Source organism: Lethenteron reissneri, chromosome 20 (genome assembly GCF_015708825.2).
Source record: "Lethenteron reissneri isolate LAM-NWPU_2019-01 chromosome 20, ASM1570882v1, whole genome shotgun sequence".
Lineage (NCBI taxonomy): Eukaryota > Metazoa > Chordata > Hyperoartia > Petromyzontiformes > Petromyzontidae > Lethenteron > Lethenteron reissneri.
Window position 1 is genome coordinate 1,321,193 of NC_083798.1, and position 24,982 is coordinate 1,346,174.

Here is a 24,982-nt window from a genome sequence, read left to right on the forward strand (position 1 = left end):
CCAAACAACACAAAAATCAGTTCTAAAGAAATTAATTTTCAATCTACATTACTTAAAAAAGTGCATAGCTCAAGTGGCTTCCGAATATCGGAAGGAAGAGCGTTCCAGACGGCCGCAGAAGCGCATCTGAAAGCGCGCGATACAGTGATCATCTTTGTTCAACGGTTAGCCAAAAGCCACTGCGAGGATGACCGAAGTTTGCCTGATGGTTTATGCTTCTTGACGCCATCCTCCCTTTTGTTATTATCTGTAGAATTGTGGGTAATACGGATACCAGTTCGACCTGACCGCGCAGATAATAGTTGTGGGCAAGGGATCAACAGATACAAGCAATGGCACCGTAATGCAACCAGTTGTACAGGTGTGTGTCTGCTCGATTGGGTTGAATGGCTGGCATGGTGTTGGCTGCTCCATCACCATCCTCACTGGAGGGATATTGTGTGCTGGAACGCCATCGGTGTACAAAGACCGCTTCAAGCAACAATCATGACAACGAGTACCGATGGTGAATTCACAAGTTTATTAATGCTGGCTCCATACATAATTTTTTCATTGTAGAAAGCAAGAAAACGAAATAACTTGAATGTTAGCTTGCTATTTATATTGTAAACGAGTGGGAAAATGTGTCAATACTCGCAGGTAAGGGGTCACTGGGTTCACGGTGCACTGAATACTGCACTGCAGGCAGGCCCATTCGTTGCATGAGTCCTATAAACGCAGCAGTACCTCAAGGCACCGAGAATAAGGTGGTATATCTGCATTGACTGTAACAGTAAAATCCACATTTCTAAGTTTTCTGGTTCTAAATGTTTAATTTAATACTTTAATTCGTCTCAGAATGCAATGGTGGCAACTCGTCGCTCCGGGCTGAGCAGGCAAGAGTCTACGTCCGGCTTCATCTCGGGTAATGCGTGCAGGTGGGTGGATTGATTGACTGTGTGTGCGGTGTGATGGCAGTGGCTGCATCATCATTGCTCTCCATTAAAGAGGCGCTTGCAGTGTATTCGGCTTGAGATGTGGTGGGAGCCCAAGACTGGTGCAATACAGGGTGCTTCAAGGATATTTTAACACTTATATGGGACTATCGTTGTAATGGAAAAAGAACGGGTAATTCACTGCAACATGATAAGATATGGATGTTAATAGCTTCAAAAAAGTCAAAGAGTCTCCACGTGTTCGCCATCGTTGTCAACGCGTGCCTGGAATCTTCCCCAGGTGGTCTCCAGAGCTCGGAGGAGGCAGCACTTCTCGTGGCATCGTTGCAAATTCTCGCAAGGGTTCACATTGTTTTGAAGCACCCTGTACATTGGTTGCGTTCTCATTCTGGTTACGCTGCCAGTGATGCTGCCTCTAACTGGAGGCACCATCCACCACTAGTGTGGGTCAATCAGAATGTTAAATACCCCACACAGGACGGACGTATTGTCAGGGGCCGCACTAAAGGCCCCCGGGGCCGTCAGTAGCCCGCGGGGCTTGCCATGAAGAGCGCTGGGGTAGACGATCACCCTACCCACTCCCGATACACACACGTTTCCATACGTTACAATTCATATTACGAGTGCCTTATTATTTCTAGTGCAAAAAACGAGATGTGTTATTCACGTGAAAATATGTATTAAATGTAGGTTAGGTTACTGCATGAAATGTTGAACCCGGTGAGTGTATCATCACGAGCACTGCGCGAGCGCAATTCGTGGATGCCATCCTCAATGCCAGACAGGAGGACGCCGCCGTGGTGACTCGGACTTGTCGTTGCTTGTGGAGGCCGGGCAGCTGTGCACACAGACGAGGGATCCGGCATTGTCAGTGGCCCAGGCACGTGATACGCGCGAGTGTTCGGCCACTTTAATTTAAAATCTCCATTTCGGAGCACAGGCCAAAAGGGACAAAACAATTGTATTTTACTCGTTTATGACTCAATGACTATTACAGTATTATGAATAGCAGTCTTTATTTAACCGGTATAACACTCTTGAGGTTCACGTCTCATTCCCAAGGGGGTCTTGTGCCAGTTGACAGCAGTTGCAAGAGTTCCCCAGCAAACAAAGCGAATCATTCATACACAGAGCACAAAGCATGCACGTAACATAGAACATGAAATACGATGTGTATATATAAAAAGGCGTTAGTAACGATGACATGGTGGCAATTGAAAGTGCTTGCATGAGGGCGCATCGCTGGAGGGGGACTAGAGCAGCTGCATGAGCCGGGAGGACACGCGGGAAGCCGGAGGAGACGACACAACACCAAGAGGGTGACCACCGCAGAGAGGCAGAGGTGAGCTGAGCTGATGCGCTCGAATGTAATGGATTGTGTTGTCGCAGAAGCATGGTGGATGGTGGATGGGGACGACATAGTGGGGATGGGGGGGCTTCATCATCCAGCAGAGGATAGAGCAAAGTTGATGGTGATGATGATTCTGATCGCGTGGGAACACCACGTGGCTGTGCTGTGGACGACTTGCCCACAGCCACGTGAACGTGGACTGTGAAGCAGTGAGCGGGCAAGTGTCTGTGGCGAGCCCCACGTGCCCAGCGCTCCTCACCTGCCGCTCGCCCTGCGAGGCTGAGCGAGCTGCAGGGTGCGCGCCGTGGGGTGTGCGTGGCGCTGCGCGGGGCCGCCACCCCTCGGCTCCCTGCCACGTGGGAGGGCACTCCAGGTCAAGCGGCACCACGTGCGTGCCGGTCACAACGACTGTGCATCACGAGCAGTGTCAGTTACGCGATTAGCCGCAGTGCCTGTGAGGATCAAAGTGAATCTTACTGTGATTGCGGCGGCGGCTGCTGCTGCTGCTGCTGCTCCATGAACGCGATTCCCTCTCGAGAGCGCTGCTGCGCACCGCACACAACAGCGCCGGGGTGTGAAGGGGGTTAAAGCGCCACTCATGAACACAGTTCACTGCCAATGTGTGTCCATCGTAGCACATTATAAACCATACCAACTTAGAAACAAGGTACTGTACCGTCTTTGGGCAGCGAGGTGAGTAACTCATCGCCCTGTGGGTTTTCTCTAAACGAACACGTGCGAGCCGTGAGTGTGTCGTGTTGCCACGGGGATACCGCTGCACAGCTTCCCTCCGTGGAGGGGGGGGGGGGGCACTTCCCCGTGAATGGAGCCAACGCGGCGGCAGTTCCGCTTGTGCCTGCCGGCCGGTGAAGCGCCGGGCCTCCGCCACGGGAATGTGGAATGTCCAGCAGCTCTGAGCAAGAGACGCTGTGGCCTGAACCACTCTTTTTGAACGATGGCGGCACGGGATCTTTAAAGTCCACTGTAAAGGCCACACAGCGCAGTCTATTTACGGTTCATACACTCGACAGGTAATAACCAGGGCGGACTGACGGATTCGAACCGCAACGCTCTGAGACAAGCAACGGAAGCGCTCGGGACGAATTGCTCTCTTGCCGCCACCGACTAATTTGCTCTCGGCCGCATTCGTATTTGTTACAAATAAAGTTGGGTCGAAAGCCCGAAGGGCAGCGTCTGTAGTGCTGGACGACGCGAGCACGGGTCTCCTGTAATCACGCCGCATTGTCACGGGTCAGAAGGGAAACCTCTGGCAGCATTATCGCGAATACCAAGGCAAGTGCAACGTTCTCATTTCGCGATGGCATTCACAATGCGCACGCGATCAAAGAGACCGCAGTGATTTGTGCGCACACCGAATCGCCCCGACAGCAGCACAGGCCACGCGAGCGTTCGCGAGCCTTTACGGCGCACGCGACGTCGCCCCGCACCTCCGACGAGCACGGTTGGCTACGTACGGTGCGAAAGAAGTTCAACATAGATTTTAAAGTTTTCGTGACTGCAAGGATTCATACTCTTAGATTTTTTTCGGTAAAGTCACGTAGGTAAGACTACAAATATTAATATTATATTTTTTATTATTTATTTTTATTCTTACCTACGTGACTTTACCGAAAAGACTCAAGAGTATGAAGTTCAACACACACATTTACTCAAGCAGCACACAGCCGCACGAGCCACTGGAATGCCGAGTGGTCGTGGAGCACACGCGACGGGCATTGCGGGGAAGCAGAGGGCGACTCGCCTCCAGCCCGGGACGACGTGGAGGGACGTGACGGCACGAGCCCAGCTGGTGGTGGTGGGAGAAGCGAGATGCGTCTTCTGCGGCAGGTCGACGGCGACTCGACACTGCCTGGAGGCTGGGTGGGTAGGGGGGTGGGGAGCCACGTCGCTGCCCTTCGCGGTTGAATGCGCCCCCTGCCCCTTGGAGTGCCGAGCCGAGGGCGCCCTGGCAACCAGCAGCGGCTCCCACGGCCAAACAAAGTGGGTTGAATGATGGCGATGGTGCAGCACTGCGGCAGCCAGGAGGTTGTTCTCTCAGCCTTTGTCTGATGCTGCTACCGCCCTTGTTGGACATTTTTAGTTTCAAACCGAGGACCGCCCCCCCCTCTTTGCCTGACCCAGCACGGGTTCTGAGAACTAAATGTAAGAATAATGAACATCAATAGCTTAACCAAGTGTATACTTTGTGAAGTATCCCTAACCAGCGAGTAACTTGCAGAGCGAATACGAATACATCCAGCGGGCGCTCTGCACGCGCAAGGCGATTTGTTTGCGCTTGGGCACCGCGTTGTTTACGATCAATGAGTTGAGAAAGGCATTTTATATCGTTTTGGGTTTACACATGGATCAACATGTTATCCTCTAGCACAAGGAACTTAAACACACTGAAACTAAGAGAACTTTAATGTTGGCTCTTTCAGTTTGACAGATGGAAGTAAATCTTGCATCGAGTAATTTGGTAGGGGGTTGGGGTGTTATTGTCTACCTTTAGTTTGTATAATTAAGCTTTTTATATTACAGTTGATGTTTGAAAACATGCTTTGCTAAATCTAGAGATAGTTGGCAGTCTGCTGTCGGAGAAATGCTCACCACGCAACACAATACTTGAGGTCACCACTAAATTGTTTCCACAACAAACCGACGGGCAGTTACACATGACGAGACAAAAACCGCAAACACCCCACAGCAAATACATTTCCTTTCAGAATGTTTCTTTTAATACAAAGACAGACGCGCTCCTTGCTCACCGCTGGCCCAGTAGAAGTGCCTCGTGTTCAGACGCCTGACCAGTGGGCGGGCGAGTCGCAGTGATGAATCCACGTGTTTAATACACACATCATGTTACAACCTGGACTTATTGCGTAAACATAATCACGAGATCGGACGACAATGTCCATGATCCCATTATCCACTGTACTTAATCAACATTACGTTTCTTTCCCCGTGCGGTACAAAGTAGAGAGGCTCTGGACAAGAATGAAAAACTGACCAACGTCAAAAAGTAGTAGCTTTTAAATTGATGGTAATGTTTTAATCTGCTCTATCATTGTGCAAATAATTAACACGGTGATCAGCCATCATACGCCACAAATCACACGACCTCTTGGCAAATGTACCCGTTTTTTTACCCTTCGTTGTGCTAAATTGTGCTGAATAGTAAAGCCGAGGTTTAGTCATCAATAGGAAGACATTCCTCTAGCCGGGTGGTGGTGGTGGCTCACGCCTGCAATACGGCAGTGTTGAGGGGGGTTGGTGGGTCGCACAAACATCGTGACACGCCCTTCCCGGAGGCATTGATGTATCATACCCTGGTTTGACAGAGGGGTAAAAAACTATACGCAATCATTTTTATACAAAGCAAAATTACTTATTAACGATGCTTTGGAAGTGTGCTTGCTCAGCACTGCCAAAGCCATCTATTGATGTCTATCTTCATTTAAATATTCATAACACTACCAGTTGGTTGCTCTGATGCCCACACAACTACACGTATTTTACTGAAAAGCAACCACTTTATTGACGTCTTAAAAACAGATTACACTCACGGGAAAATGTTAGATACAAAAGGTTATCCTAGATATACTTAAGGACCATCTTTACAACAGGTGAAAACCAATTAAACAATATGCTTTTATGTGTAAAAAAAAACTTTATTATTTCCACACCTTTACTCAATGCAACAAATGTGGTACAACATGTGTGTTTACTAGAAAGTGTAACAGTGAAGAATTACAAAACAATCTTGGGGCACGACATTTGAACTCAAGCAGCCCGTTGCTGCTGTTGGATGAGCCGTAGATGTTCTCTGCTTGTGGACGCTCAAGGCTAACGCTGAAACTGTGTGTTCTTGATCAATATTTTCAGATCCACAAAATTAACTACATGTCTTTAAGTGCCGAAACATGTTTTACCTATGTTGAGTAAGCACAGTTTTTGGAAGAGTTGCATTATTTTTCACAAGCAGCTCCAGTCCAAAACTTTTTGAAAATTGTTAAATCCTGCGTGTACAATCTTATTCAATTGTCACATTTCTCGAGCAAAATTAACACACATTGCTTTGAAACAATCTACAATGTATTTGTTAAGCATTAGTACATCAATAAAGATTATGGATACTTGGTAGAATGACATTTGGATGAAAATACGGAATTGATAAAAAAAAAATTATTCTGAAGACCTATTTAGGGTTGAACCAGGTGAGAACTCAAGAGAACGGGGTGGTCTCGTTTTTAAAGACCGACCCCCCCCCAGTAACTTGCAATAACTGGTGTAGCGTTACAAGGAGAATGGACTAGCGGTTCACATGTAAGAGTCATACTGCGAGTAGGAGTAGTCATTCATTCTGGATGCAGTCCCAGCGGAGGCCATGGCTCTCATGGGCATGGCACTGGGCCGCGGGGGCCCAGGGGGACGGGGCATGCGGAGCGGAGACATCCCCGAGTTCCTCATGGGAGGCAGATCAGAGGCGTAGCCGTCGTCTGAACACACACACACAAGCAAATACACCACTCACTGATTGTACATAGATATTACATTTAACCGTTACTCATTAAGTTTTGTACATTGGTAAACATTTAGAATTGTTCGAAGATGCAAGAAAAATGTGCACTACGTGAGATGCAAATCCAATACCGTAACTCCGGGTGCGATTGAAGCCCATTTGTGCTTCCCTTGGTTCCTGTTAAGAAGTTTAATTTGAAAAATGTTACAATTTTATTATCAATTACACAAAAATACGATTGTCATTTTTAAAACTCAGCACTCCCTTCTTGGTGGCTGTGTATTTTTCATATCCAACATGGTTTGAATTAATATAGTACAATTCAAAACTTGTCTGTTACGACTTGGCATTCATCCCTTAAACGGTCTAAGAAAAGTTTTGTTAATGTCTCTGCATAGACCGGTGAATTCAGAACTTGCAGGGAGAAAGCAGCAAATTCTCGCTACCCAACAGTCCATGGGAAAGCACGACTCTGGTGATGCCTCAAAATATAAATGTCAAACTATAAAGCTTATTTAACTACCATTGTATAACATTAAAAAGCTCTTGTGGACAAATAAACATGAGCACATTACCGGACGGCCAATGTCTCTCAGACGGTACTGCAGCAGGGCCTGGGTCAGAATGTTGGATGCCTTGAGGGCTGCAGACGCCTCCTCCTCTCCTGCTATTTTAAAGTTGACCTACACATACGCAAACAAAGGTGAAACGTTCATTGGCAACAGTGGACTACGCGAGCCACGAGGGATGGCGATGGCTCGGAATTCATCTAGCAGTGAATAGACCATCGCTGATTATGCCGATGACCTAAGACTGGGTATTGAAAGGCAAAATTCAAACATGTCAACCACAGCCTCCAAGAGTGAAATATGTTACCTCCAGGAAAATATTATTTGGGCCTTTAAAGCTGCTGTATTTACTCAAGGGTTGTATAAAAAAGCACAATGTGAACACCTGAGATAATTAAATACATATAAGCACGTGCAGTGCTTGCTCTCCTTACCAGGCTGTCAAGAATTTGATCATTTGTCAGTCTCCCCTGTGGCAGTGGTGGTGGTAGATAATCATCTTCCTGTAAATAATCACAAATAATTGGCACTTCTTAGTCCAACCATTGAGTGGATCAAAAACGTACAAGCAGAAAAAGGCATTAAGTATTCTTACTCGAGCACTACAGACATAATAGCAAACATCATTACACACCTCTTCGTAAAAGTTTGCTTGCGGAGGTTGGTAACGTTGCCTTTGTTCATATCCGTATGGATCTCTGAGACAGAGGGGCGGCGGCGATACAGTCAGACGTGTCTTTGGAGAACAGCGCGTTTATACGCCAACATTGAGGGGAAAATTTAATTCAGACTACTTCCCACATATATTGTCGAGTGTCTGATAAATTCTGTGCAATGTTTAATGTGTCATTTTTATTATGGTCTATTACATGTACTGTAACTTCAGCGCTTGCACAAAAGCAAAGTCAGTAAAAAAACTAAAGCAATTAACAGTGCATATTAGCTTAAAACATTTAGCAATGATGGCGAGAAACTCCTGATGGATGTTTCAATTCGATAAACCTATTCTCCACGTCTGTCGCCATCACTCAACAATTGAGACTTGGTTATGTATGTTTACTGCGCTTGTGTGTGTGCCACGTGGTACCTGGGAACCAGGGGGGGTGGTAAAGGTGGCCCCATCGGTCTGGGTGCCCCCCGTCCAAACATGGGATTGCGATCCATGCCGTAGGGCCCCCCACGATGTAAGAAGTCTAAACATTACCGATAACAATTACACAATCGCGACAAATTAGCTCACTCACGATTCCCAACGACGTTGATTGAAAAAAAATAACTACATTGCATGAAATAGTAGCTTCATTTTTTAAATAGCAACTCCAAAGGTGGCTTACTTGCTCTTCCGAATGGTGGAGGTGGAGGGGGTCCCATGCCAAAGCGAGGCATCTTGTTTGCCATGAACTTCCCGTCTGGAGCTGTGGACGGAGTCGAGCAGTACACACACAGACGGGCACACCCAGCTCACACCCCCTGCAGAAACACATCCACCTCAATCACATTCGTCAATTAACTGAAAACTAAAATACCTATTTAATCCTTTAAATGCATGGAAACATAACACTTTAATATACTGTTGTAAATCTTGTTAAAACTGCCTGCTGTGTAATCATGGCATTTGATATCAAGACTGTTACAAGGTTTAGAAAGGTATTAAGTAGTTGACTTTAAAAAAGTCTGTGCCCTTTTTTGCAGAAAATCAATTTACCCATAATACTTTACTGCTCTGCAAGCAAACAGATACTAAGAGGCAGACAGTGGCGTGTGCCTTGGCCCCTTCCCACACAACAGAAAGCACAGAGTCCAAGGAGAACAGTGGTGCTAGCAGAGGGATTAAATTGCACTCCCAAAGCTTAGAAATTAAACTGCATGCAAAGCAATGACGACTTGCAATCTGTGTCTGTATAGTAATCTATGTTGCACTTCTTTCGTGCCGTACGTAGCCAATCGTGCTCATCGGAGGTGAGGGGGAAGGACAACAATCTCCCTTTCCTAAACAAACTATGCAGCTGAGATTGCTGACATTTCCAACAACATAACAAGCAATGCGACTAGAAGCGCTCATCTCCAGGTGCAGCAGACTGTGCCACGCTATTGCCACATTTCGTTTAGTTATGGAACTGCAGTTTCTCGCTACTGGGGTCTATTGCTCGAACCTTGTGCAGTTACATATTTTACCATGTTCTAAATAAAAACCATAAGGCGCTTTAAAGGATTCACAATTAAAATAAATGTAAGCGTTTGATATGTTACTGTCAATAAGCCACAAGCAAAGACATGAAACACAATCGGTGAAGTCAGGTGTTACAAGTAACAAGACCTTACCGTCTACATACGGTCGTTTAATAACCTTCTTGTCAGTCTGGCGTGCTATAGGCACAGGGGGCTTGAACTCATCGGTTTTCAACATCTTCACCTGAACATAACAATGCAGCACAACACACGTGTGTTAGTTAACGAGGAGTGCCGTGGAGTTGCTCGCCCCGCTCCTCCCATTAGCACGGCTGGCTACGTACCGTGCAGGCCTCCCTGGACCTCAGAGGGCAGCATGACCTACGACCCCTACATCTTCGTCAAGGTGTGTATAACCTCATCTAACTGTTCACGCACAGCGTGGCTTTCCAACAGGTGAGGGCCGGGCCTCGGTCTAGCGTTTTAACTGTGCTCCTAAGATAATTCCGTGTTGATATCTTGTTTAATACACTTTATTTAGCTCTACCGATTATATCTGGATGGAAATGAATGACAACCACGTTGCCGAGATGACAGTAATAGTTGTATCTTGACTTAAAGCTTTCGTGACTGCAGGAATTCCTATTATTTGGGTCTTTCGGTAAAGTCACGTAGATAGGTTCAAAGAAACCCAAGTGACTTGACCGAAAGACCCAAAGAAGAGTATTAGTTGTGTTCAAAGTTCCACGAAAACAAGCCACAGGTGGATGGCGAGAAAGACACCGGTCTCCCCCAATGGCATTCAGCTCTTGAACATATTGCCACATACAATAGACTACACTTCACCTTGTTTTATAAAATGTGAATATAATCACTGCAAACAAGACCACTGTTTGTACAGCAATTAACATGTGCGATTTTTCAAATGTGCAACAATCTTCACGATTTATGAGCTTACAAGGTAGTAGTCGCATTGCACATTCACTTGTTGCTCATGCCCAGGGGGGGGAGGGGGTCAGCAACCAAAATAACGAGTCATTTTTTTTCAAATTCAGTAAAAAACTATATTTTAAGTGCCGCAATGCAATGTGAATACGAGACACGGTGGTCCTTAATAAATATCGTCATGAAGCAGCAGCAGTCCTTAAAGAGCCACAAGCGTCTCCGGAGCCGCAGGTTGTCAAACCCCTGCTCATGTCTCGATGTAAGTGGCTGGAGGATGAAGCAGGGCTGGGTCACACGCTTACCTTGAAGTTTTTCACTCCCTCCTTCTTGACGATCTCTTTAGCAATATCACGTATACGCATCATGCGCTCAGACCCCTTCAGCTCCTTGGGAATTGTAGCCTCCTCCAGCGGCTGATACGTTTGCTGTGAACGTAAAATGCAAAGAGCACATTGGTAACTCTACTTAATAAATAAAGTATAACAGCCACTGTTGCAGTATATTTCCAGTTAGGTTTTCTACACTCAGATATAACCTCAATTTTGGTATGCTGTCACTTGTGCTTGGTTAACCCTGCAAATTCTTGCACTATACCATCAAGATGGGTTTGGTTTCACTAGTTTAGATTAAATACATGTATTTGCCTTGTATTTGAAGTTGTACTCCCAGCCAGGCTGTACTTGTGTGGGCTAATGTGCTGTTAAGAGTGCTGGACATTCGAATAAAATCAAGTGAGTTAATTGAAAGTGGTAGAAACGTTCTTTGCTGGGCTCAGAGCGGTTGGTGCCACAGAACCACAGTCGACGTAATCCAAAGAGAGAGCCTGGAGTTGGCACCAATAAACCTCAACTATTTTATTTATTTTACAAGGCAAGGCCCACTGAGCTATACAGCTGTTTCAGAAACGACCTGGTCACAAATGGCAGCCAAATGAAGTGGCTTATCGTGCAGAAATTTAAGGCAGCTAAATACTCCAGCTGCTTAGGCTGGAGGGTTATTTTTGCAGTAACCACCTGCATGTCCATGGGGGGGGGGGCAAGCAGCCCATAACCATTTTTTAACTTGGTCACTGGGTGTATAGAACACAATCAGGGCACATTTCAGGCTCCTGATTATTGGTACCAAGGCTGGCAAGAACGCACTTGCAGGTTATGGTAATGTTTCAGCAGAGGGTCTAGACACGGCCATTATTTGGGGTGCATATTTTGATGTTGCTTTATGTGGCTATAATCACACAATATGGTACACAAACACTGTCAACGTGAATGGTGGACATTATGAATAAAATGGGGGTTCGAATAGTGACCCCTTATACAATGAGGCCTATCAAGGCCAAGCAGAATCTCAAACATGCAAGATGTTGCGATCGAAACGTCGTGATATTTTTTTATTATTTTTCTATCTACGTGGCTTTACCGTCACAAACAATGAAACTTCAGCAAATCTATCCACATGCAAGTCAGTCCTCCAAAAGAGTGGCCAATGAGGAGGATGAGGGACAATGCGACGTGAATGCACGCTCACCAGGTACTTGGTGCGGTGTTTTCCACTGGCCAGATGGCTGAGGATGCTGATCATCGTGGAAGAGACTGAGCACAGGTCACATGTGTAGTAGAGTTCGGAAGGCCTCCCTACATGTCGATTCTCGATAATGTGTTCCACACCTGCAAATACAGACATACAACATAAATACGACACACACACAATCGTTGGAGGAATTGTGGGGCCAGTCGTTAGTGTAGCTGGCAAACAGAGTTTTGATTCCTGGCCACGGTGAACACCGATGGAAAACGAGATCTGAGCTGGTCCTGTCCCCCCTGACTTCACAAGTCAGCACTGACTACCAGCGTGGTGAAGCGTTGTCAAACAACCCCGAACAGTGACGGATTCAATCCGATAGTGGATTGACAAACTGTAAATTATAATTATATTAGTGTAATCATTAGCATGTGAATTAAAATTACATGCATTAACACGTAGGTACAAACCTACACGTGGACAAACATGGCAATCGCCCTGCAAAAAAACCTAATGAGGGAGATCATGTCTGAGGTGCGCTACCGTGTTGCCATGTAATGCTGACTCAAGAGTCAGAATATTTATATATACTGGAGGAATCAGGTGAGCTATGAAGCTCGTTTTCACACATGTCCAGTAGACTCACCAAGCAGGGGCTCACTCTTGGACCAAGCATTAATGTGCTCCTTCAGACCTAACGCAGAGAAATAAAAACATTCAAATTCGAAACAAGCAACAAAGCCGACTCCAAATTAAACATTCCAAGATATACTGTAGAGGCAGCAATGTGCAAGTACAAAACAACCACAGTAGTAATGTCCAATAATAAAGGGGCAGCCCGCTGCATATGTTGTGATGTACACCCCGGTCGGTAATGGTCCATGGCGTCAAGTCGTTTTCTATGGATATTCACATAATCTAACCTTTTCACATACAGCACAACGCATCCTTACTCTCGAGTACATTCGCTTCCTTTAAAAAGCACCGTAAAGCAGTTTCCCCATTATTAAAGCGGTGTCTGTGCGTTACTTTTATGCAGTAGTCTATTCGTGCGCTGTTCATCTTGTCATGTATCTGACCTTTTTCTAAATTTGGTTCTACCTCAAATACCCGGCAAGCCAGCTACGTGACATCATCATATTACGCGATACATCACAAAAGCACACAAAAATCACTCCTTACCTTTCCCTTCGATACGCACAATTTTTTTCTCAATATGATCTTCATAAGTAGGTTTTTTAACATACATTTTGGTTTTGCTTATCTACAACAATAAAAAAAATTGCACACACCAGATTAACATATTTATACTTTACAAAATGCATGCACAGAAGACATTACCTGCTTAGATGAAAACCAATATGGCAAATAATTAAAAATAAATATATTTTATTTCAGCGTATATAATTTTGCATGAATGACGCTATATAAAATTACTGTGAGCCAATAGTGACACAATACACCTGCAATCCACCACCAGCGATTAACAAAAGATTATTAATTTTAAAAAAAATTATTCACCGTTGATTAGCATGTGTTGCCTTTACAAGGAAAGGCAACGCATGCAAATCAATTGCAATTAACAATCTATTGTTATAGAATTACAATAACCCTCCCCCTCTGCACATGATTGGCTTAGAGGGATGACGTCATCTTGCTCTATTTAAGACCGAAAACAGGTGGATTGCGGCACAATTCAGGCAAATATGCTGGTGGTGGTGGTGCTGGTGGTGGATGTAATTACCAGCGAAACGTGGTACTCAAATTGTAAATTGTGGATTTATTCTCCGACACACTGCTGGGCTGAAGTAGTAACTAATTGGCACGTATTGTTAACGTGACAAACCTTACTGGCTGTGTCAGATGGTGGAGGGTTGCAACACATTTCTAATTCCGCGATCTAACCCAAAAACTTTTATTATGAATAACAATGGTCGCGAAAGACTACTACGTGTTAAACTAACTCTACAACATTGATGGACAATTTCACGTAGAGGTGCCTATGTATAAACAGAGCTCAACTAAAAGTGTCCAGATAGAATTATTAAAACCTCTCATGGTAAATTCGTGTTTAGTGTGCACGCGCGCATACCTGGTCAGCAGTCCAGCCTTCCAACTGCATTACTTCCAAAGCCATTGGTATAAGCTGCTGCAGCTGCTCAGACTTTGAACATTCTGGCCCAATCGCGCTTAACTTCTCAGGGTAAAACGATTGCTGTATTTCCAGGGAACAGAAGATATGTTGATTAAAAAAACTACTAAATGTAAAATTAAAGCACAACTTCTTACAATTGTAATTGTAACCAGCACCATTGTTAAAAGTTATGGGGTGCCTTAATTTTTCCCATTTACCAGAAACATTTTGCTATGGATGAGTGCCTTCCCCAATATTGCAAGGCAACATGTAGGTTTTCCACATGACTACCTCACCATTAAAGCATGCTCTTCTGCGTGTGGTGTACTGGCAATTTCCCCCAAAAAGGTGCAATTAAAACCAATAAATTTTTTATTGAATTTCCCCCCATTTAATGCAATACAAATCGTTATTGAGCGACATCAACATTGCAGAGCTCACGTTATAAAGTACTGCACGATCCATTTGTGCTCATGTGCGTATAGATAAACATTTTATGTTGTTCCCCGTGTGAATCATCCGGAGATGCGGTTGTGTTTGGACACTAAATAAATGGTATTGTAAGACAATATCTGTACGAACCAGATACTTGTGGATGTGCTTATAGCCGCGGATGTGGGCCAAAGCTGCGGCCAGGTGCATGGTGCCCTCCACGTTGCACTGACTGCACGAATACGTGAGTGCCATTCCTTCATTTTGGTGCTCCATAATACACTTCAACCCTACAAACGACACAAGGCAAAACAAACATTTGATCACGCTTCCGTTAATTGCTACCATCTTACAAATCCTGTTTTTAACACGTGTAGAATGATAATGATACGTACAGTGTTTATTTTTTATGTCACGAAGCAAGCAGGTTTTACGTGAAAGCAAACCGAAGCGTGTTACATCAGACAGTGCCACACAGTCAACGTAAAGACAGTTGCGCAACATTTCCTTGTACATTATATTGCATTATATTGCATAATGTACAGCAATAGTTTGAATGAATTTTTATCAACAATCTTACATCAATTCACACCAGCTACAGCAGACACCAAATATTTGAAAGCGTGCGAGTACGCCAAGTCCTCGCTTAACGCGTAGTGTTCACACAACACGTTTTCACAATAACGTGGTTCATCCATTTGGGAATACTTTTAGGACGTGGAACGTGCACCGTTATAACATGTACCATGATGACACGTAACATGCCCGTTATAACATGTGCCGTTATAACACGTAACATGCCCGTTATAACATGCACCATTATAACACGTGCCGTTATAACATGCACCATTATAACACGTGCCGTTATAACATGCACCATTATAACACACACCGTTATGACGTGGTTTCTGAGCGGCAGACGACAAACTATTTTCTCGACCTGTGCGGCCGTGCGGTGTGATACAATCCGCGGCAGCGACCCTCAGTTATTTCTTCCGCCATCTTACTGAGTGCACCGTCATCGTAACGTGCCAAACTTAATCACTGCGTTAATGCACTTTTCACTTAACGCGACACTTTTCAGGAACGCATCTACCGTGTTAAACGAGGCCTTACAGTATTGTTATAATATATGCAGGCCTATTGATATTGCAGTCATTGTATCATTGTGGTTGTTGGCTGTTTATCATATTGATCAGCTGCATATTATATAATGCTATTACTAACGAATGGAAATATCAAATATAAATTCAGGTTAATTTGTGACAGATTTACAAATATGAGCTGAATGTACTGTTGTGAGAGAAAACATGCAACATATCTGGCATTTACGGAATATAAAATGAGGAACCCCATGATGTGTTTGAACGTACCCACAATTGGGAAGTCCGGTGGCTGCTTCTGCAGGTGCGATGCAAGGCTCGGACCGTACTCAGATCCATCTGGACGAAAACACGTTGGCGTAAACATAAATACTCACGCTCAACACAGAGAGGAACGATAAGATCGCACAAACATGCATTGTTACCACCACTTCAGCGCAACTGGGGGCATTAGATGGCAAACACCAGAGTGGATACCGGTCAGGGGAAAATGGTTCAATTTGTGAAATTGACTTTAAAAACGGGCATAAAAAGCAGACATCACGGGACTACAGTTGTTGATCAGTTCATCGCCTATGATAAAAGTATTTGAATATCTTATAAATATAAAAAAGCACACAAGTCTATATCCAAATGATGATGAAATGATCTCGTAGTTCTCTAACGAATGGTAGAATCTCCACATGCAAGATATCAAATACGATGGGGTACTTGTAAAAGCATTTCCGCACACAGAATTAAAGGATGCTAATGTTAAGTGACCTCATCTAATAGAAGCTAAAAGTCACAACATTCTAATACATTCAAAATGCACATTGTACAAGCTTTGTGATGGTCATCTTGAATTACAATGCAAGAGTATAATTAGGCTTAAATGTTGATAATCGATCATGCACTCATGTAATTCCCATCAGCCAGATAGAACTGAGAACAGTTTAGCATGGATAATGATCTATTACTTGCACAGCAGCACATCCTGGATTGCTCAAGAAAAGATGCACTCATTAAGGTGTTATTGTATAAGTTATATACCTATGTTGTATCACAAGATGCCCAACACCTCTTCCAAGTTCAATCATTGAAATAGTTCACATGAACACAATTTTTAGACTTGGAAATATAGCACCCTAAAATAACATCAAGTGGACAACTGCAAGGAGATTGGCAGAGCCTTGCATGCAAATGGAAGTGTTTACTGTTAAGGGGGGAAGGATCAGAGCGGTCATCAGATACCAGACTATGAGCCTCCCAACCTACTTGCACAGTCACTCTGCCATACAGCTACCAAGTGTTGGTGCAGGCTCAACGTTAACCCAGTCATCATCATCACGCCTCCATTCACAATGCGAACCCCATTAGCTCAGTTATATTGACACATTAAATGGTGAGATTGGTCCTTTGGAGGCCAGTGACTTATAGCTGGAAGCGGAGTTGAAATGAGCATCTTGTATGTGTAGTGAGAGCCGTTTAACTATCGCAATGCTGTGCATCAACATCGATAAAAGCACCACGCAAGTTGGATTTAGCAGATCCAGCTAATGCTAAAATCAATGGATGCTGAACAGATGTGGATCCATAATATTTCTATCTTCTATGTAATTAGTATCTACCACAGCTTGTGTGTCTATTCTTGAGGATGTATATTGTTGAGGATATGCTTAAGAGGCGTGCATTGAATACACACTTTGGATCCGGATGCCGTTTCTCCCACTACTCTAGAAATTCCACACGTTGCCCGAGTTCGGCCTTTAATTCCTAGTCATTTCCACATAACTCTCTAAAAAATGCATATGCCTTAATGTTGATGCAGTTTTTGGCATTTCCAGACGATTCTAAGTCATAGGTAGTAAAGAAGTGCTCCCACCTCTCCCCAAAGTGGGAAATATAGCCGAACAGTAATTCATGTGGACCACTATAATACTGTGCAGTGCATGATTAAGCCACAGATAAGACTTTACAATGGCACTCAAACTCTTCTCCCATCTCTCAACTTTTTTCTCTGCGAATCGTAGGAGATTCACGTCACGGCAAGCACTGCAGATCCGCTAAACCGTAGCCATGCACGGTTCACAGATAAGACGACAGATACGTATTTAACTTTATACCTGAAAGCTGTACTGTATGCATGTACGCACTAGAATGGAGAGTTTACATTTTCATGAATTAATGAATAAATTTGTGTGCATGTTAATGGTCGTCTTGCCCCAGAGCGTAGAATTTTGTCTAACACCAATCTCACCGTGGTAGACACCAGGAAGGCAAGCGTATGTGTTTTTAATACAACTCACTAATCTCAAACTATTTTTGTAAATGAGGATTTTAAACAATTGCTAAAACAAATCTATTACAGCTACAGCTTGAAACACAGATATTATATAATTGATTTCTCTAGGACGATGGTACTTTGCAAACCCACTGGCTATCAACAAAGATTTGTTCCTGAAGCCATCCACATATACAGACAGACAACTTCAATTGAGAAGATAGGTATAAACTGAGCAATGATTGGAAGGAGGTTATCAACCAGTTGAAGTCATAACTGGCTGTGATGTTCCCATCCTGCCACCTTCCGATGTTAGTTGTTATTTTCGGCTCTCTGATTTTACATTAACAGGTTACATTTCCCACGCTAACTCAGCCACCTCGCTCGCCGAGCTCGACGTTGCTGCTCTGCGATCTTCCATTAACATGCTAATCTCTCACATTAACATGCTAATCTCTCACATTAACATGCCAATCTCTCACATTAACATAGCCACCTCCACGCACACCTGGAGGCAGCTCTCCCATCTAACATTAACATGCTAATTTCTCACATAAACATCACGAGCCCCGCCCATTTCGTGTATGACCCTTGGGCTACAACAATTCTAAACCTTTACAACAGTCTGCCTCAGCAGCTTTTCTGTTTTCTACTCCTGACGACGATCGCTGGTGTTGTGATCGAAACGTCGTAGTTTTTGTTATTTTCTTTGAACCTATCTACATGACTTTAACGAAAGACCCAAAGAATACAGATATTATGTTCACAGCTGAATGGCTTGTATTCACAGAGGTTACCGAGATCTGTAATCAAATATAAAACTGAAAACACAACTGTCTCCAGTAGCTCCACTCATCCAATAAACCCACCGGCTACATCAAAGAGCCATTTGACACTCATGGTTACATGTGCTCTTCCAACTGACTGCATTATGCTCATTACTGTTACCATCCCAATGTGCAAGGTTTTCAATACAAAAATGGGGGATGCTTTAAAAAAATAAAAGAGCTCAATCAACTTATGACAAACTAAAACGTCACTAATTGGATAAAGTTTAAAAAAGCACAATCAAAACTTAATGGAAGTAACCAGCAACTTAATGCTGGTCAAAGGTTCCATTGGTTCGGCTAATTAAAGCCAGAAATGCTAAGAAGTTATATTTTTCTCACATACCCCAACACTGCTGCACAGTTTTTGGCCAAACCAAAGCTATTACAAAAGATGGAGGATGAACCAGCTGATGTCTTCACCCTCCCATGAGCCAAAAAAGTATCACATCAATTGGGCAAAGAGTGTGGTTTTCAATATAATTCTATACCGTATGTATGCGTAAGCGTGTATCAGGGATTCATTTCGGATTTAAACATTTCGGACTTAAAATGACAATTTCGGATTCACATTTTCTGATCACGCACACAACGTAATTATAATTATTTAACACGTCTTCGTGCTCACAAAAGTGATGTCATCCGATGACACTTGACTGTCACTTATGCTGGGAAAAGCACGGAAGTGACATGTGACGTTATACTTTCAGACCAATCCGAAACAAAACGGTTTCCAGATCATCCGAAATGTTGTAGCTCGGCTGGATTTTCGTTTTCCGAAAACCGGCAACGCATCCCTAACGTGTCCGTATATGCACATTTATGTATGCTGTTGATATTGTGGACAGATACATTTCACATAAATATTTAAATTAAACACGTTCTGTTAATGCGGCACAGGATTCCTACTAGGCATGTAACGATCCACCCGCCTTACAATTTGGATGAATCGTCATGATATGGCACCATGATTTGATTCAAGAACCAATTCTATTTGTATCAATTCGATAGTTCCTCATCAACCATTTCATTTGTACAATATTCACCCGACCATGTAATTTGCAGATATTTTTAATATTTTCTCACGCAAGCGTAAGAACGGGCTTTTAGCAATGAATCGTTAAACACCTAGTTTTCTACAATAGCAGTCATACAATAAACAGAGATTTAAACTTAATCATTTGGGAATGTTTTTATATGTAGATACCTGCACTGAAGTAGCATAAATAACAAGATGTTTCGAATACCAAATATGCATTTGGTTACTTTGGTAATGTTTGGCACCAAGTCCCGACAGTGTCAGGACATGAGTGTCAAACAGCGCAAGCAGTTGGATTGCTGCAAGGCATTCCAGACTCAGCACGTAACTATGTGTGTACACGACTGGAAATGTATCCATACGAATACGTACAGTATATGTTTATGCACACACTGTATATACGTGGTATTTCGGGTGAAATTAAAATGCTATACATTTTTCAATTTCCCCGGAATACAACTGCATGAATCGGCAATACGTGTAAACCATAGTTCTGGAAAATTTTACTCTTTTTTGGCTCCAACATAAGTGCAGATTTTTTTTTTTAAAGCCTTTACTCACGAGTGAAAATCTATGCCGACACAGCTGGTGGGAAAATAGGCACCCAAATCTGAGCAATTTGGAGGCGAGACCTCACAGCCGTTATTGGCAATAGATTTTTTTTTGGAGTCGACTGCTTACAATCTCCAATGACACTCAATTGGATTACACTTGTTTATGGACCTAGAAAATATGGGTATGTGAGAAAATAGGTTTGCTTGTCTGATTTACTTACCGTTGGAGGACTGAAAATCTTCGGCCTTCGGCACGTCACCAGCATGGATCAAATTTGTCCGGAAAACCAGCAAGCAGAGGGGAGCGAGTTTAGTAACATTAATATCTAGGCTTGGGCTGGAATACAACACTGGAAAGTGGGTTATAACACAACGCAGCCCAACTGCGTCCGCCCACAAGGGAGAGTGTGAGCGGTTCGCGTGTCCTGGGGCCACACAACACCTGTGTGGCCCCCAGGGCTCTCCTCCACAAGGTCGCCTCTCCTCCACCCCTCTGCCAGCTGTGCAATGCAGGCGTATGCCACATTGTCTCTGCGTCCCTACTTTCACAAGAAGATAATTCCGTTATTCGGCAATAATGCCCAAAAGCTGCACGCACGAAGGCTCGATGGCTTGGAGAGAAAAAATTTGGCTTGGAAATAAAATGTTTCCGTGTGGTTCAGAGGAAACGTTTTAACCATAGCCTCTTGCCTTGTACACACTAGACACGGCAGCCTTGATTTCTTTATTTCTCGGCAAAGACCGTATTTGGTGACAGACTATTTCATGGCCAACATCTACGAGAAATGGAGCCAGTAAACATGGTTTACTGACAGAAAAACCTGTTTACCACCAATATTGGTGGTCATTTACAAACACAGCCAAGATTCAACTCATTATTTAAACCAGGCTTAGTAAGCGTTTTTGTGCAAATGTTGCGTCATCACAGAAGATAATTTACACTGTATTATCAACAGCTATATATCACCATTCCTGATCCCACAAAGGGGGATTACAAATGGTTGAGGCCACAGGTAGCTATTATTAAATTCTGATTCAATGTTTGAGTGAGCCAACCAAAGTAAAGAAAACACACTTATGACATGTCTATGACTCCCATAGAGTGACATAAAAATAAATCTTGTTCAACAAATGCTCAACTGAATTTCTATAGATTCAAGGGTGAGCCATATTCACTTATTTTACAAAAGAGAATACAGCTGTTATAATAAACCATGTAATGAATAACAAAACTAATTGTATCTGCTCTAGTGTGTACCAGGCATTTCATTATAAAACTCATGTTGGGAGAGCAACCTTGAAATACTAACATCCATATTGACCATACGTGTTAAACTGATCCATATTGACAGACAAATCTAATTGTACAGCATTGCTTCTTCCATATAGTCAACACATGTCCACTTGTATGGACTACGAACCTGACCAATGTCAAGGTTAAAACTATTTTAAACATCATACCTTCATCTGAAATAGTACTGCACTGATGAGGGGGGCTAGCTATTGCTGCAGAACTATAATTGTAATCAGCATTGTTCATAATGAACATTGATTTGAATCTGGTGTTCAAGGCTCGTTCAAGGCTTGCGACTGCTGGCACAAGGCAAGAGAATCTTGTACGGCATATCTGATGGCGTTCGTGTTCTCGTTGAACAGTCACCGCTTGTGAAGCGGCTTACCTTCATGTTCGCATCCATTGCGCGGGGTTTTTAACCGGAGCTCACTCTGCAAACCTAAACGCACACAAAAGGGGAATTTATAAGTACACAAGACAGTGCATCTCCCTGCTCAAATGGTCAATGAAATTGTGACGATGCATTCACAAAAACTCAATATATTAATTCATTAGTAACACTGCCGATAAAGATGCCCTTATAACACAAAATCCTTTCTCGACGAAGGGCCATTGGTATTGACGATTGTGTCGAGTTGTTATTTGTATAGGAGGGGTGCCCCAACCCTACATCGGTGAATAAAATCGCAGAAATCCATTGGCAACGTGAGGCCTTTCATGACTGCTGGGGGGACTTCCCACCTGCCGTAATTCTATTCTATTCCGGACCTATATAGCGTCCTTTCCATGGCGATTTAAAATCTAATAAGCCTGTTTTGTTTGCATATTATGCATCGCCGTTCCTTTAACCAAGAACTTTCGTTTTCGCTCCGTTAGCATATTTGTGGTTGACACTTAATGCATATTTATCCACGATTCACTTTGATAATAAATTAAGACTCGCAGTTTAGTGTTCACGAACTTCAACGTGTTATAAAAAAAACTTTTTCACTAATAAATCGACTTGGCGACGAATCCATCGACAAAAGAGTTGCTTTTCAAAGTCTACAGAAGTGACGCCTCGTTTAGTCATCATCCCTCAGTCGTCTGCGCATCGTTCCGTGGGAGCCCACTCCTCGCCGTGCAATGCGGCACAGCTGACAGGATGGCTTGGCCTACTGGGAAGTGAAGGTGATTTGTAAAGCAAACGGCTACCGAGCCAAGGTCAAAAGAAGTCCGTCACATATTGGACCGGAGGGACCCTCGCTCTCCTCTCAAAATCCACGTTCATTCATTCAAATGTTAAATCTCACAGCCTCTACGCGGGTTGTGGTTCTCACGAAAGGTCGCGATTCAACAACCCAACCCCATCAGCAGCAGCGTGCCGAGAAACTGGGAAGCTGCCAACTGGACACGAGAGGATTTCATCGGCAGTGGTGGCACAAACTAAAGCAGGAAGCACGCTCACGGCTCATCAGGAGGCCAACAACACCCACGGATAACGAATGGCGACTTCCAGCACTGTATGCCGCAAGCGGCGTGTATCGGGAGAAAGTCACACACACGTAACGTGGGTACAGTCTTGACATTGGAAGGACAGAGCCTTTGAAACCGTTTCTCTCAAATGTCTTGCTAATTTGAGTGGGGTTATCCCCAATTGTATCATCCTGTAAGTTCCACAATCAGCAGACGTTTCGCACCACCATCCCATCTCAGTCCCTCCACGTAAACAAATGTATGTTTTTACACATTCCATCAGCCACACGGTATTCTGAGAGCTCATCATCTCAGCAGCACTGGGGCTCAACACTGGAACGGCGGTTTCAACGTTCAGCATCATCAGCAGTCCGGTTCGCGGTTTTTTTTATCTAAAAAAACGCTGAACAGGCAAATGTTTATAGGCAATAAATACCCCGATTGGTTGGACATGGGGTTCATAGTTCCAACGCAAAACGACGTAGTTTGTGTCGTTGTTGTAGCGTTATAACCTGCCCCTACTGGACATCTGCGAAAAAATAACTTTCTAGATCTTCACTTAAAGCTTTTGTGACTGCAGGAATTCATATTCTCTGGGTCTTTCGCTAAAGTCACGTAGATAGGTTCAAAGAAAAAAATAACAAAACTACGTTTCGATCACAACACAAGCGATCGATTCTTTGAACCTATCTACGTGACTTTACCGAAAGACCCAAAGAATAAAAGCTTTATAGCTCATCGGAGTCCTCCAGCATGAATAATATGATTGTGAACACAAGATAATCGATATGTATTTAGTTCGCTCCCCCCCTAAGCACAATGACAGCGAATCGATTCCTGTGCTGGATCGAGGCGGCGGTGTCACCCCCGCAGGCTCTCGTTTATTTTAGTTTTATTTTAGTTTCATGTAGCAGCTAAGGCCCCACTGAGCTACGCGGTTCTCCTTCAGAAGCGGCCGAAGCGACCTGCCTATCAAAAATTACAACCTCGACCAAGTGGCTTGTCGTGCGGAGAGTCAGAGCAGCCAAATACTTGTAAACGCGTGATGCTAATTATACATGTGGAGGGGGAAACCGGCGGAGCCCCGATAATTTACCCACGCGACCAGAAGAGAGACAGAGACCCCAAATATACATCAGCAGCAGCAGGAGGAGGAGGCGGTCAGGGTCGGGGATGGAGCCCTCGGACCTCCTGCACACCGGGCGAGGTAGTCAACATCTCCTGGCCACTGCGGCGCCCTCTAACAAGGCGCTGCCCCAGGGCGGCTGCGACCGGGCGGGGCGAGGTGGCCACACGCGGCGCCCTGCCACGAAGGGGGCCCCGGAGGCCGCGACCGCCTCCGCCACCGCGGCGGCGGAGGCCGCAGCGCAGAGGCGCCGCCATTCCCCATTCATCCCCTCCCCGCATGGCGCACGCCGCCAGGCCGCACGGACTGGCGGCGCGTCGCCAGCGGCCACCGCCCGCGTCGTGGCGAGCGCGTCACCCGCCGCGTGCCCAGTGAAGAGCGAGATAATCGACGGCGAGACGCGAGAACCCCCCGCGAGGAACCCCGCGGGGGACGCGCCGCGACCTCACCTCGAACAGCGCCACTCGCTACACCACTCCGAAATGGCGACGTCCCGAGGGTGGCAGAGCGGGAAGTGACGTCACGTGGGACGTCACGTCCGGGTTGTGCCCCCCCACCGCCCCCCCCACCACCTCCTCCCCCCACCACCCCCACCGCCTCCCCCACCGCCCCCCCCACCACCCCCACCGCCTTCCTCCTCTCCACCACCACCTCCCCCCACCACCCACATATATCCATCCTAGTTGTGCAATATCTATGTATGTAGAATTTCTTTCGCACCGTACGTAGCCAACCGTACTAATCGG

The 24,982-nt window shown here is 44.6% G+C and overlaps 1 protein-coding gene across 2 annotated transcripts; it reads right to left on the bottom strand.

Annotated features, from left to right (window-relative positions):
* Nucleotides 1-5,947: 5,947 nt before the first annotated feature.
* LOC133344566 (uncharacterized) lies at nt 5,948-24,763 on the bottom strand. 2 transcript variants are annotated; one of them, XM_061554560.1, is made up of 18 exons: nt 24,686-24,763; nt 22,041-22,094; nt 20,587-20,607; nt 15,949-16,018; nt 14,726-14,865; nt 14,102-14,224; nt 13,192-13,273; nt 12,656-12,703; nt 12,016-12,155; nt 10,794-10,916; nt 9,700-9,790; nt 8,712-8,792; nt 8,465-8,570; nt 8,012-8,075; nt 7,812-7,880; nt 7,384-7,491; nt 6,940-6,985; nt 5,948-6,785 (listed from the first exon to the last, which is right to left on the bottom strand). In XM_061554560.1, the coding sequence occupies exons 2-18, from the start codon at nt 22,056-22,058 to the stop codon at nt 6,607-6,609; spliced, it is 1,509 nt and encodes a 502-aa protein (XP_061410544.1). In that variant the 5' UTR covers nt 22,059-22,094; nt 24,686-24,763; the 3' UTR covers nt 5,948-6,606. The 2 variants fall into 2 exon arrangements, with proteins under 2 accessions (XP_061410544.1, XP_061410543.1); XM_061554559.1 differs by having other exon boundaries at nt 15,949-16,017; nt 20,583-20,607; nt 24,686-24,761.
* Between the last annotated feature and the right edge of the window lie 219 nt (nt 24,764-24,982).